The sequence below is a fragment of the Chelonoidis abingdonii genome, chromosome 2 (assembly GCF_003597395.2).
Source record: "Chelonoidis abingdonii isolate Lonesome George chromosome 2, CheloAbing_2.0, whole genome shotgun sequence".
NCBI lineage: Eukaryota > Metazoa > Chordata > Testudines > Testudinidae > Chelonoidis > Chelonoidis abingdonii.
In genome coordinates, this window is record NC_133770.1 from 14,066,757 (window position 1) to 14,078,664 (window position 11,908).

General features: G+C 45.5%; 1 protein-coding gene across 3 annotated transcripts in view; it reads left to right on the top strand.

The window, feature by feature from the left end:
• The window catches only part of OXSR1 (oxidative stress responsive kinase 1), a 126,104-nt gene extending 123,420 nt beyond the window's left edge, over window positions 1-2,684 (top strand). For all 3 annotated transcript variants that reach the window (XM_032784041.2, XM_032784043.2, XM_075062177.1), the window contains one exon: window positions 36-2,684. In XM_032784041.2, coding sequence (XP_032639932.1) covers window positions 36-110 — 75 coding nt within the window. In that variant the 3' untranslated portion in view covers window positions 111-2,684. The remainder of the gene's footprint in view (window positions 1-35) is intronic.
• Window positions 2,685-11,908: the final 9,224 nt, after the last annotated feature.

The window sequence follows — 11,908 nt, forward strand, 5'->3', positions numbered from 1 at the left end:
TGCTATTGAATTTTTCTTTCCTATTGTGTTCCCAGGCATCTGGTGTGGAAGGCTCAGATATTCCTGATGATGGCAAACTTATAGGATTTGCACAGCTCAGCATCAGCTAAACTGCAATCCCAGGAGAGGTTTCCTTACTGAAAACCTATATGTGCATATTTCTCATGCTTCTGTTGGCCTGAAAAACAAACAAAACAAAAACCACTACTGCCAAAGAATTGAACTATAGCCCCCATTCTAGGAGCTTTAATGTTTTTTTCCGAAATAGGATCACAAACCTATTCAGCGTCCTGAAATTACTGATTCCGTTTACTGCTTTTGTAAACAACTCTCTCGTGTTTTTATATCTCCTTCATCTCACACATGCAGATCCAACACTTCATTGCCTGCATGGTCATTTTATTATTGCCTTACTTTAAAAAACAAAAACACAAAACTACTGAGTACGAAACAGGGGTTCCACTACCCTAATCATCCAGCCTAAATGTTTGCTTACATGTGGTTTCATTTCTTTCACTTGCTGTTTTTGCACAAGTTTAAAAGGCCTTTTTTTGGTTTTGTTTTTTGCTCTTGAATCTACTTTGAACCTTGCATCTGAAATGGGAGATGCTGATTGGTCAGCCAACATGCTGGGGAATCTTGCTCATCTTTGGCTGTGCTTTTAAAACTGAACGGATTTGAATGCTGCATCTCAGAAAGCGAGCCAAGTCTTACCAGTAGGACAGCTGAAAATTTTCTTTGATCACATTTCTGAGAGATTCCTTTAAACTGAGATCTTGGGTGCCAGCCATTTATTCATCTGTCCCTTTGATAAACTGCTAATAGCCTTCCCCCCTCCCTTCATTCCACATTAGTGCTAAGTGTGGCATTGGGACAGAACTTCTTAATTTACCATGATCAGGTTATTGCTTAAAGTAGTCCTCAGATGTAATCCATTCTTAAAGTAGAACTGGGAGGCTTTCCAGAAACTGACATTTCAGGTAGATTAGTAATACTCATTTGTACAAAGGAGAGGAAATCCATGCTGCTTGGCACTTTGAAAGCCTGCACATTGAATTATTCTTTAAAACCAATCCCTCTGCCCTGCTGAGAGTCCTTCCTTATGTGCTTTGCAAACAGGTACATGTGGAACAATCCCTGTTCTGTTTTACAGCAATAAAAGGATTGCCAGTAGATGTATACTAGGCAAGTAAGCTCTGGACCTTGTGTCCATCCTGCACTAACTGCTTGGGTTTTCAGATGTCTTCTCGACCCAAGTGTCGAAGTTTGATCAAGAGGTCACTGAAACCATGTAACTCACATTTAGGTTTTGTTAGTATGTGGTGTTTAATTTGAATTTCTACATAAATAATATAAATTATACTTTTAGTTTAAAAAAGACACTTGTAATGCAATATGTGAATAATAAATGGTGTTGATTTTTTTCCTACTGTTTCACAGTTCGCCTTTGTATCTTCTATTGGCTTTGAAATGTTTTATACAATTAAATTGTAAGCCTGTAATTTAACATAGAAATATGGAAATACGTTCTGTTTCCATCAGTTGCATACCATTCAGAAAGGAGTGTTAAAATGGGACATCTGGGTTCAGTTAGGACTTTTTTATTTCTAAGTCTTGTAATGAACAATATATATTTATATATTTTTCTCTATGAGCAGCTATGGAAGCTTCCTAAATTTTGCATGGTTTTATACTGCAGTTGTTTCTTTAGCTTGTAGTTTAATATCTTCCTACTGGGACTGCCAGTTATGCCCAATCCCATCATTAAACAAGTGCACAGGGAGGGAATGGGAGAAGAGGATGAGAGTCTGAGCAGCGTTGAAGTGCTGAGTATGAGAGCGAATAAAGGAATATAAAGCACATGACAATTTTTATTATAATGGGGCAGTTAGTTCTCATTTTAAAAGTGTATGAAAAGTTTTGGCACCTTTTCGTGTTGTGTGATGCAAAGCACGCTCATGGCTTATCCTCTAAAGTTCTTATTGGCTTTGGAAGAGCTGGTTGTGATCTGCACATTCATGAAGGCCAGTGGGTGATACTTCTTAAATTTTTAAATATTAGACAGAATATGGAGACCAAAAACTTTGGTACAGTATTACTTCTCTTCTGTCTGCATGCCATGCATACCTCACTGTGCATTTCCGCACTGGTGCTGAGAAATGTGAGACTCAAACTGCTCAAATGAAACCACGTAGTATCTATTTATTAAATAATCCTTGGCCCTCCCTAATTCAGAACTAGCAGAGACAGTGAGTTTGCACTGACATTGAGGCTTCTGTGTGTTTTTTAAATTAAAAAAAAAAAAAAGGCAACTAGAGTGTATTTGAGATTCGCTGTCTAGACATTTTTGGTAGTCATTCAAAATTTTGCTTGGGATACTACAGTGCTAGATAATTTAGTTTCTAAGTGCCAATGCTGTTCATAAAAAATATTTTTTTTAATATGTCATTAATGGATTTGGTTTTTGGTACTTCTGGTCTGAACCTAGGACCAGGTGGTATTTTTTAATTTAGTTGATAACTCTAAGGATAATGCTACATTAATGAAACAGGATCCTCTCCACAACTTGGTTGTGTTGTAGATTATAATGACAGATGTAAAATATTCCGCCTTTTTTCTTTTGACTTTGTATTTTGTTGCATGTATCTCTAATTTTTAATCAATAAAGAGTAAATTGTCCATGACCATGCTTTAGGTGCCATTTTGTTTTAAAAGTTGGGTCTGATGTTGCGTATCGGAAAGCTGGGATATGGGGCTGTCATGGATAACAGAATTCATGTACATAACTGAACTTTAGAAGCCCATACCCTGACTCTCCAAGTGAAAATGTATTAATGTGTATCTACACTGCAACAAAAACCCTGCAGCAGTGAGTCTGAGCCCTTGTCAGCTGACTTGGGTTGTAGGGCTAAAAATTGCAGTTTAGACGTTTGGTCTCAGGCTGTAGCTTGGATACAGAGACCTTCCCTGTCCTGGGTGCGCAGACCCCAGGCTCCAGCCTGAGCGTGAATGTCTACTCTGCAAGTTTAAAGCCTCCCAGCCCAAACCCTGTGAGCCTGAGTCAGTAGATCGGGGCCAGCCACAGCTGTGCCGCAGGTAGACATACCCTAGTGGGGATGGGTTTTGAAGAACTGGGAGGTTGCACTGGGGTTTCACCTCTGCAGAACTGGGATCTAGCACGGTGTACTGGGTTATAAAGAGCCAAACTTTTTTTCTCCTTCTGTCTTAAAATATTGTCAGGAATCCTCCACAGTAGAGGATCTGATTCAGGAATTTGTGAGAACTTTGCTTCAAATTTTAGGAGAAGTCAAGAGTGCATTGAAATCTTTTTGCAGTAGTGAGATGCTACAAGTCTCTTTATCTTGTAATATATCACCAGCGAAGGGCTTGGCTACACTGGCACTTTACAGCGCTGCAACTTTCGCGCTCAGGGGTGTGAAAAAACACCCCCCTGAGCACGGCAAGATGCAGTGCTGTAAAGTGTCAGTGTAATCAGGGCGGCAGCGCTGGGAGCACGGCTCCCAGCCCTGCACGCTACACCCATAAGGGATGTGGTTTACAAGTAGCGCTGGGAGAGCTCTCTCCCAGCGCTGCGGCTCTGACTACACTCACACTTCAAAGCGCTGCCGTGGCAGTGCTTTGAAATTTCTAATGTAGCCATACCCTAACTCTAATCATGCAACTCATCCTCTTAAACCCTAATAGCGTGGGTTCTTCCAAGGCTCTCTTTGTTAGCAGTTGCTTCTGTTTGACTGTTACAACAGGAAGGTGTCCCATGTTAAAGATCTTGTTGCAATGTGCGGATGCAAGGAGGCCACCAGTCGTGGCAAGCTACCAAGAGAATTCCAAGGTAAGTACTTGAAACTCTTACTCTAACCTGGTGTTGAACCACAGATGTCCTCTGTAACTAGTATAACTGTGCCAAAGATTAGTGACCAGTCAAGTGAATGACTGGATAGATCTATATAAGTGATCAGTCTTTAAAAGCATCCCACCCCAGCAGTCTGTTGGTAGATAAATTGTGTTCTATCAGCATCTTGCAGCATATAGCTACTGGGCTAAAAATGCAAAATTGTTGTCCTACTTCATTATTGCTCCCTATTATGAAACAGAGTAAGCAGTTGGCTTCCTATGGTGTAAACCTTCTTTTTCAAACATTCAACCCCATAGTCCCAAGAAGAAACCAGTCCCTCTGAAATTTCATATCTTCCTCCTCTTCCCTGCTTAGTTTTTTCCAGGAAGTTCAAAAATGATCAGAATTGTTACTTAACATTTAAAAAGTAAAACGTAACGTAGATTCCTGTCATTGCCTGTTTGAAATCTTTCCAAACTGCCTGGCTTTGTTTGGCTCCTAAAGTTGAAGTGCCATGGCCTGTACACTGCAAATTTATTTTGTTGGCGTTGCGAGATATGCCTTCAGGTTTTTTTGACGGGCCCTTGTAATATCCCCACTAAGATATTATATGATAGGGGTGTAAATATCACTATACATTAGGAAGAGAAAGGGTTAACTAGAACCTTGTACAGCAGTGATATAAAGAGGAGGCGTACAGGCCTTGTGGGGAAAGGGAGCTGGGCATATTCATCTAGGCCTCTTCGATGAGGAACATGTTGATGCTTGTCTCATTAGACCATGTGCTGTGGAAGCTGGCTAGAAGAAACTAGTTCCCATACTGCCTTGTCAGATGGCATCTTGTCGGCTGCTTTCTCACTCAGCTCCGCTCTACAACTGGCTTCTGTGGTGTTGTGTGGTACTTGTATTATTTTGTGTTGGGGCCCCATTGTGCTAGGCACTGTCCAGATACATTAGACAGTCACTGCCTCCGCAAGGCCTGTAGTCTAAATAGGCAAGTCAGACTTGTGGAGGGAGGGGAAATGGCCAGGGTCACCCAGCAGCCAGTGGCGGAACAAGGAATAGAACCCTGGCCTTCTGACTTCCAAGTCCAGGCCCACTGGAGCACACTACCTTCCTGTGATGCTTGCAGCATTATAATCCTTCAGTGTAGGCAATCGTGAGCATTTACCCTGTCAGGAAAAATCCTTTCTCGCTTTCCATGAGAATCAGTGTAGGGCTGGAAGGGACCTCAAGGGGTCATTGAGACCCAGCTCCCTATGCTGAGGCAGGACCAAGTAAACTCAGACCATCCCTGACAAGTGTTTGTCCCACCTGTTTTTAAAAACTTTCAGGGGTGGGGATTCCAAAGCTTCCCTGGGAAGCCTGTTCCAGAGCTTAACTGGAGTTAGAACCTACGAGTTAGAAAGCTTCCCTAATATCTAACAAATCCCCCTTGCTGCAGATTCGGCCCATTACTTCTTGTGACTGATCCCTGTCCTCTTTAAAACAGTCCTTAACACATCTGAAGAGACTGTTCTCAGGGTCCCCTCAGTCTTCATTTCTAAAGATGAAACATGCCCAGTTTTTTAAACTTTCCTCAGGTCAGGTTTTCTAAACCTTTTAGGGTAATGAATAAACTCATTTTTACTAGGTCAAAAAAAAATATTAACATGGTGAACAGAATTTTGCTTGGCTGGTAGCCACATTATCCTGTGTGCTGTCCTGCCTGAACAGTCATCTGTTTCTATATATGTTAATTCCTAAGCTGTTGTATGTCTTTGGCTGACACGCTTTTCTGACTTCTCTCTGGGTCCTAGTAGCTGACAAAGCTGTTGGTTAGAGCTCCTGGGAAGACTTATTGGGAATTCTGTGCCACTGCACGTTCAGAAAACATGTCCCCCACAGATTGCTTTGCTTCTCTGCAGAAATTGATGGGGAAGCAAAGGGAAGCCGTGCCCAGGGTGGGGATGCCTGTGGTCATAGTTTGGGGGGGCACTGCCCCCAAACGGAGGTGAGGGGCACATGGGGTCATGTGCTACTGCCCCCTCCCCCCCATTTCTGCGAGCGCAGAGCTGCCCGGCTGAAAGAGTGCAACTCCGCTCTGCTGACTTTGCAGCTGGACACCACCTCCTCGGTCCTAGAGCCAGTTTTGTTCCGCTTCTGTGTGCTGCGACGCATCCTGTTTTCTGTACAACAGTGAGTGCCTACGATGGGAAAGGCAGTGGGGAAGGAAGGGCAGTGGGATCGGGAGTGGATAGTGTAGGGTGCCAGTGGGGAAGGGGCATGGGATGGGGAAGAAAAGGGGATAGTAGAATTGGGGGTGGGGTGGGGGGAGCGGGAGCCCGGCATGTTACATCCCTTTGGCTGGAGCTGAGCGGCTCCTGTGTTAAGCAGGCCCATCGACCCCACCCCCACCCTGATGAGCCCCACCTCCCCTGCCCCTGGTCCACCCCCATGAGATCCTCAGACCCCCAGCCCACTGAGCCCCAACCAGCTGCACCTGGACCCCAACCATGACGAGCCCTGCCTCCCCTGCACCTGGACCCCTCAGCTGAGCCCCAACCACCTTCACCAGGACCTTTCTGCATAGTCCCATTGTCCCTGCACCTGGAACTCCCCAATGAGCCCTGTGCATCTGGACCCTCCACTGAGCCACCCACACCTGGATTGCCCCACACAGCCCTCTTGCTCTGGATCCTGCGGGTCACACCTGGTGCATTTGGCACAGAGGGACAGGGCCCCAGGGTATTTCTGGGGCAGGCCCAGCCCTTGTGCTGGGTCGGATGGGTGCAGCCTCACTACTGACTCCAAGTCCCAGGCGGAAGTGGTGCAGGGTGATCTCCCACCACTGTGCAGCCAGTGGCCTGTGTTCCCCACTGCCATGCTGGAGCCTCCACATTTATTGACAAAATATGCAGAGTTTTAAAATACTGTGCGGAGAATTTTTATTTTTTGGTGCAGAGTTCCCCCAGGAGCAGAATTCTGCTTGGTGGGTAACTTGTGGCACAAGTGAGTGAAGAAAAGGGCCCTGCAGCCAGACAAGTTTAACAGTATTCTTCCCACTCAGCTCAGCCTGCCCTGAGGTTGCAGCAGTTCTGGCTTCAGGATATTCCAAATACCCAGGGATCTCGAATGGTGTTGTACTGCAGCTTCCCACACATGCAGAGCCTAACTGTAGCCTGTGCACGCCTTCAGGGCAGACCACGCTCTCTCCTCCTCTCTTCCCCTGCTGGGTCTTGACAAATGGCCTGATTATACCATCCAGGTAGCTAGTTCCCTTAAAAAGGCCGTATCCTGCTAGGCGGTAACCATTTGTTGTAAGTATACCATATCTCTACTATTTTCTTAACAATTACTTTCATTGATTTCCTGTCCTGGTCTGGACCAAATATGTAACTATCATAAGGTACCTAAAGCAGCCAAAGAGCAAAAGCTATTCACAGAACTGGGTCTACGTTCCTGAATCTCCCAGCCATAAGATACGTTAACTTAGACTAACGGTGTGGTGATTTATACAGGCATTGAACAAGCAGGGTCGCTCCCCCTGAAGAAGAGGGTGTGAAATGCAGTCACAAGTGATGCCAGCAAAAATTAGTTGTTTAATAGAGGTGGGTCTTTGACTAGTTAGTCCAGGGTTGACTTGAAACCTTAGGGCTATTCTGAAGTGATTTCTTCAGGAAGAAGCATTCTCTGATGGAGCAAGTATCAAATTCATTGAAGGGATAAAGGACATGGGGCTGTACTACAAAGGGACATTTGTGGCGGCATTGCTACTGCCCTCTCCCCCCCCATTTCTGTGAGCACAGAGCTGCCCGGCTGAAAGAGTGCAACTCCGCTCTGCTGACTTTGCAGCTGGACACCACCTCCTCGGTCCTAGAGCCAGTTTTGTTCCCCTTCTGTGTGCTGCGACGCATCCTGTTTTCTGTACAACAGTGAGTGCCCACGGTGGGGAAGGCAGTGGGGAAGGAAGGGCAGTGGGATCGGGAGTGTGTTTGAATGGTGTTTGAGCTGTCTAAGAATGCTCAGCTTGTTCTGTTTTAGAAGCCACCAGAACAGGAGGGTGCATGAAGCTGGGCCTCACATTTGGGTATATTTAATCAACATGGTGGTTTCTTCATGTTGTTTTTCTTGTGTAAAAAGCAAAGACCCAGCAGCAGGAGTGAGGACAGGTGAATGTGGAAAGAGGAGGCTCCCGAACAATGTTCCCTTTAGACCAGACAAGTATTAACTGCGCAGTCCCTTGCCAGTCAATCAAAAGTTTGCAGAGAAAACCCAAGTAGCTTAGTTGTTTAGCACAAAGACTGTCATGAAAATCATAGAGTTTGGCAATTCTAAGGAAGGGCAGAAGGGGAGTACAGCAAAATAGAGACAATGGAATTTCAGGAAGGCTAAGTTTTTGGTAAGCTCAGAGAGCTGAGAGGTAAGGTCCCATGGGAATCAAGACTGAGGGGAAAAACAACTGAGCGAGAGTTGGCAGTTTTCAAAGGGAACACTATTAAGGGCCCAAAAAGGCAAGCGATTTCTGATAGGGTAGGAAAGATAGGAAAATGGGCAAAAGACCACCTGGCTTACCCGAGATCTTGGGCAATGTATGCGCATGAGAGAGAGACAAGGCATGCTGCAGGGGGTTGCTTGGCCGGTCGCCAGCAGAGGCGGCAGGCGACTCAGGGTGAACCTCCGCAGGCACGCCCTGCTTGGGTGTCCGCTGGTACCCGTGGCTCTGGTGGTCCACAAAGCTGTGGGGCCAGCGGGACCCTCCGCAGGCACAAGCCTGCGGGAGGTCCATCGGAGCCGCCTGCTGCCTCCCCGTGACTGGCAGAGTGCCCCCGTGGCATGCAGTCCTGCTTGGGGCGGCGAAAATGTCTAGAGCTGCCTCTGTGTGTAGGACAACTCTATTCTTATGGTCAGTGCAGATGCCACGCATGCACAGAGCATTCCATGATATGTTATTTCCGTGAACAGATTACCCACCATAGTAACTTCCTGTTTAAACCAGTTTGTTTCAAAACAGCTCGTACCATGGATCACTCACACACCATGTCTAAAGCGCTGAGGCGGCAGCCTAGTGAAGATTCATTAGATTCATAGACTCTAGACTGAAGGGACCTCGAGAGGTGGAGTCCAAGTCCCCTGCCCTCATGGCAGACCAAATACTGTCTAAGAACCATATCCCTGATAGCCATTTATCTAACCTGCTTTTTAAATATCTCCAAGAGATGGAGATTCCACAACCTCGTAGGCAATTTATTCCAGTGTTTACTCATCCTGACAGTTAGGAACTTTTTTTTCCTAATGTCCCCAACCCTTCTAAATCTCCCTTGCTGCAGTTAAGCCATTGCTTCTTGTTCTATCCTCAGAGGCTAAGGTGAACAAGTTTTCCCTCCTCCTGATGACACCTTGTAGAATACCTGAAAACTGCTATCATGTCCCCTCTGTCTTCTTTTCCAAACTAAATAAACCAATTCTTTCAGCCTTCTTCATAGGTCGTGTTCTCAAGACCTTTAATCATTCTTGTTGCTCTCTCTGGACCTCTCCAATTTCTCTACATCTTTCTTGAAATGCGGTGCCCAGAACTGGACACAATACTCCAGTTGAGGCCCTAACCAGCGCAGAGTCGAGTGGGAAGAATGACTTCTCGTGTCTTGTTACACACACCTGTTAATGCTTCCAGAATCACGTTTGCTTTTTTTTGAACAAGTATTACACTGTTGACTCATATTTAGCTTGTGTCCACTATGACCCTAGATCTCTTTCTGCCATACTCTTCTAGACAGTCTTCCATTCTGTATGTGTGCAACTGATTCTTCTTCCTAAGTGGAGCACTTGCATTTGTCTTTGTTGAACTTCATAAACGGTTTACTGGTCTGAGGTAAACCGGATGAAGTTCACAAAGACAAATGCAAAGTGCTCCACTTAGGAAGAAGAATCAGTTGCACACATACAGAATGGGAAGAACTGTCTAGAAGAGTATGGCAGAAAGAGATCTAGGGGTCATAGTGGACCACAAGCTAAATATGAGTCAACAGTGTAATACGTTCAAAAAAAAGCAAACGTGATTCTGGGAAGCATTAACAGGTGTGTTGTAAACAAGACACGAGAAGTCATTCTTCCACTCGACTCTGCGCTGGTTAGGCCTCAACTGGAGTATTGTGTCCAGTTCTGGGCACGCATTTCAAGAAAGATGTAGAGAATTGGAGAGGGTCCAGAGAAGAGCAACAAGAATGATTAAAGGTCTTGAGAACACGACCTATGAAGAAGGCTGAAAGAATTGGGTTTATTTAGTTTGGAAAAGAGAAGACGGAGGGGAATGATATGCAGTTTTCAGGTATCTACAGGGTGTCATCAGGAGGAGGGAGAAACTTGTTCACCTTAGCCTCTGTAGGATAGAACAAGAAGCAATGGCTTAAACTGCAGCAAGGGAGATTTAAGGGTTGGACATTAGGAAAAAGTTCCTAACTGTCAGGATGTTTAAACACTGAATAAATTGCCTAGGGAGGTTGTGGAATCTCCATCTCTGGAGATATTTAAAAGCAAGGTTAGATAAATGGCTATCAGGGATGGTCTAGACAGTATTTGGTCCTGCCATGAGGGCAGGGGACTGGACTTCACCTCTCGAGGTCCTTCCAGTCCTAGGGTCTATGAATCTAATGAATCTCACTAGCTGCCGCCTCAGCGCTTTGACATGGTGTGTTAGTGGCAGGTACGAGCTGTTTTGAAACAAACTGGTTTAAACAGAAGTTACTATGGTGTGGTAATCTGTTCAGGAATAACTTATATGGAAATGCTCTGTGCATGGTGGCATCTGCACTGACCATAAGAATGAGTTGTCCTAGCACCAGAGCAGCTCTAGACATTTCGACCGCCCAAGCGGACTGCATGCCACGGGGGCACTCTGCCAGTCTCACCGGGAGGGCAGCAGGCGGCTCCATGGACCTCCCGCAGGCTTTGCTGCGGAGGTCGCTGGCCCCAACAGTTTGTGGACCACCAGAGCCACGGGACCAGCGGACCCCCGCAGGCGTGCCTGCGGAGGTTCACCGGAGTCGCCTGCCGCCCTCCTGGCGACCGGCAAAGCACCCCTGCAGCATGCTGCCCCAAGCATGCGCTTGGCATGTGGGGCCTGGGAGCCACCCCTGCCTACAACACATGCTTTCCTAACCAACACAGTGTAGTGAGTCTAGCAGAGCTGCTGCTGCTGCTCCAACCTGATCATAAGAACTGTTTCAATAGCTAGTCCAAGAGGCCATTCGAAGACCAAGTGCAGTGTCAACAGGATCTGCTAATAATAATGGTTAAACTATTTTTTTGCATTTATCCAACAGCTGGATGGGTTTTAATTCTCATGTAAATTAACAGATGCCTTCAAGGCCTGCAGCATTAGGCATTCCTGTGCATGATCACTTTCACCCAAGCTTCCTTCTACTTTCAAATTCTCAACGAGTTCCTCCCTATTTGTTAAAATCAAGTCTAGAACAGCTTCCCCCTTAGTAACTTTTTCAACCTTCTGGAATAAAAAGTTGTCTGCAGTGCAGTCCAGGAACTTATTGGATAGTCTGTGCCCCGCGGTGTTATTTTCCTAACATATATCTGGATAGTTGAAGTCCCCCATCACCACCAAATCTTGGGCTTTGGATGATTGTTAGTTGTTTAAAAAAAGCCTCATCCACCTCTTCCACCTGGCTAGGTGGCCTGTAGTAGACTCCTAGCACAACATCACCCTTGTTTTTTTACCCCTTTTATCCTAACCTAGAGACTCTCAACACTTCCGTCTCCTGTGTCCATCTCCACCTCAGTCCAAGTGTGACAGATAGGTGACACAGCCCCTGTCAACCCATGGCTGACTCACTGCTCTCATTCCATGATAGTGATTTCATGGCATCAACCATGATTGATAAGTTGTGATGACTTGGGGAATCTGACTATACACAGCCTCTCTCTTGTGATAGTTTCTAAGGTTCTTATTCTGCATGGACTTGTTCCATGTGACTAGAGCGTCTGATTTTAACCAATAAACATTGATCAAATCACCCCAAATACAAATAAATATATCAGTGTTTATCCAATAAACACTAGTAA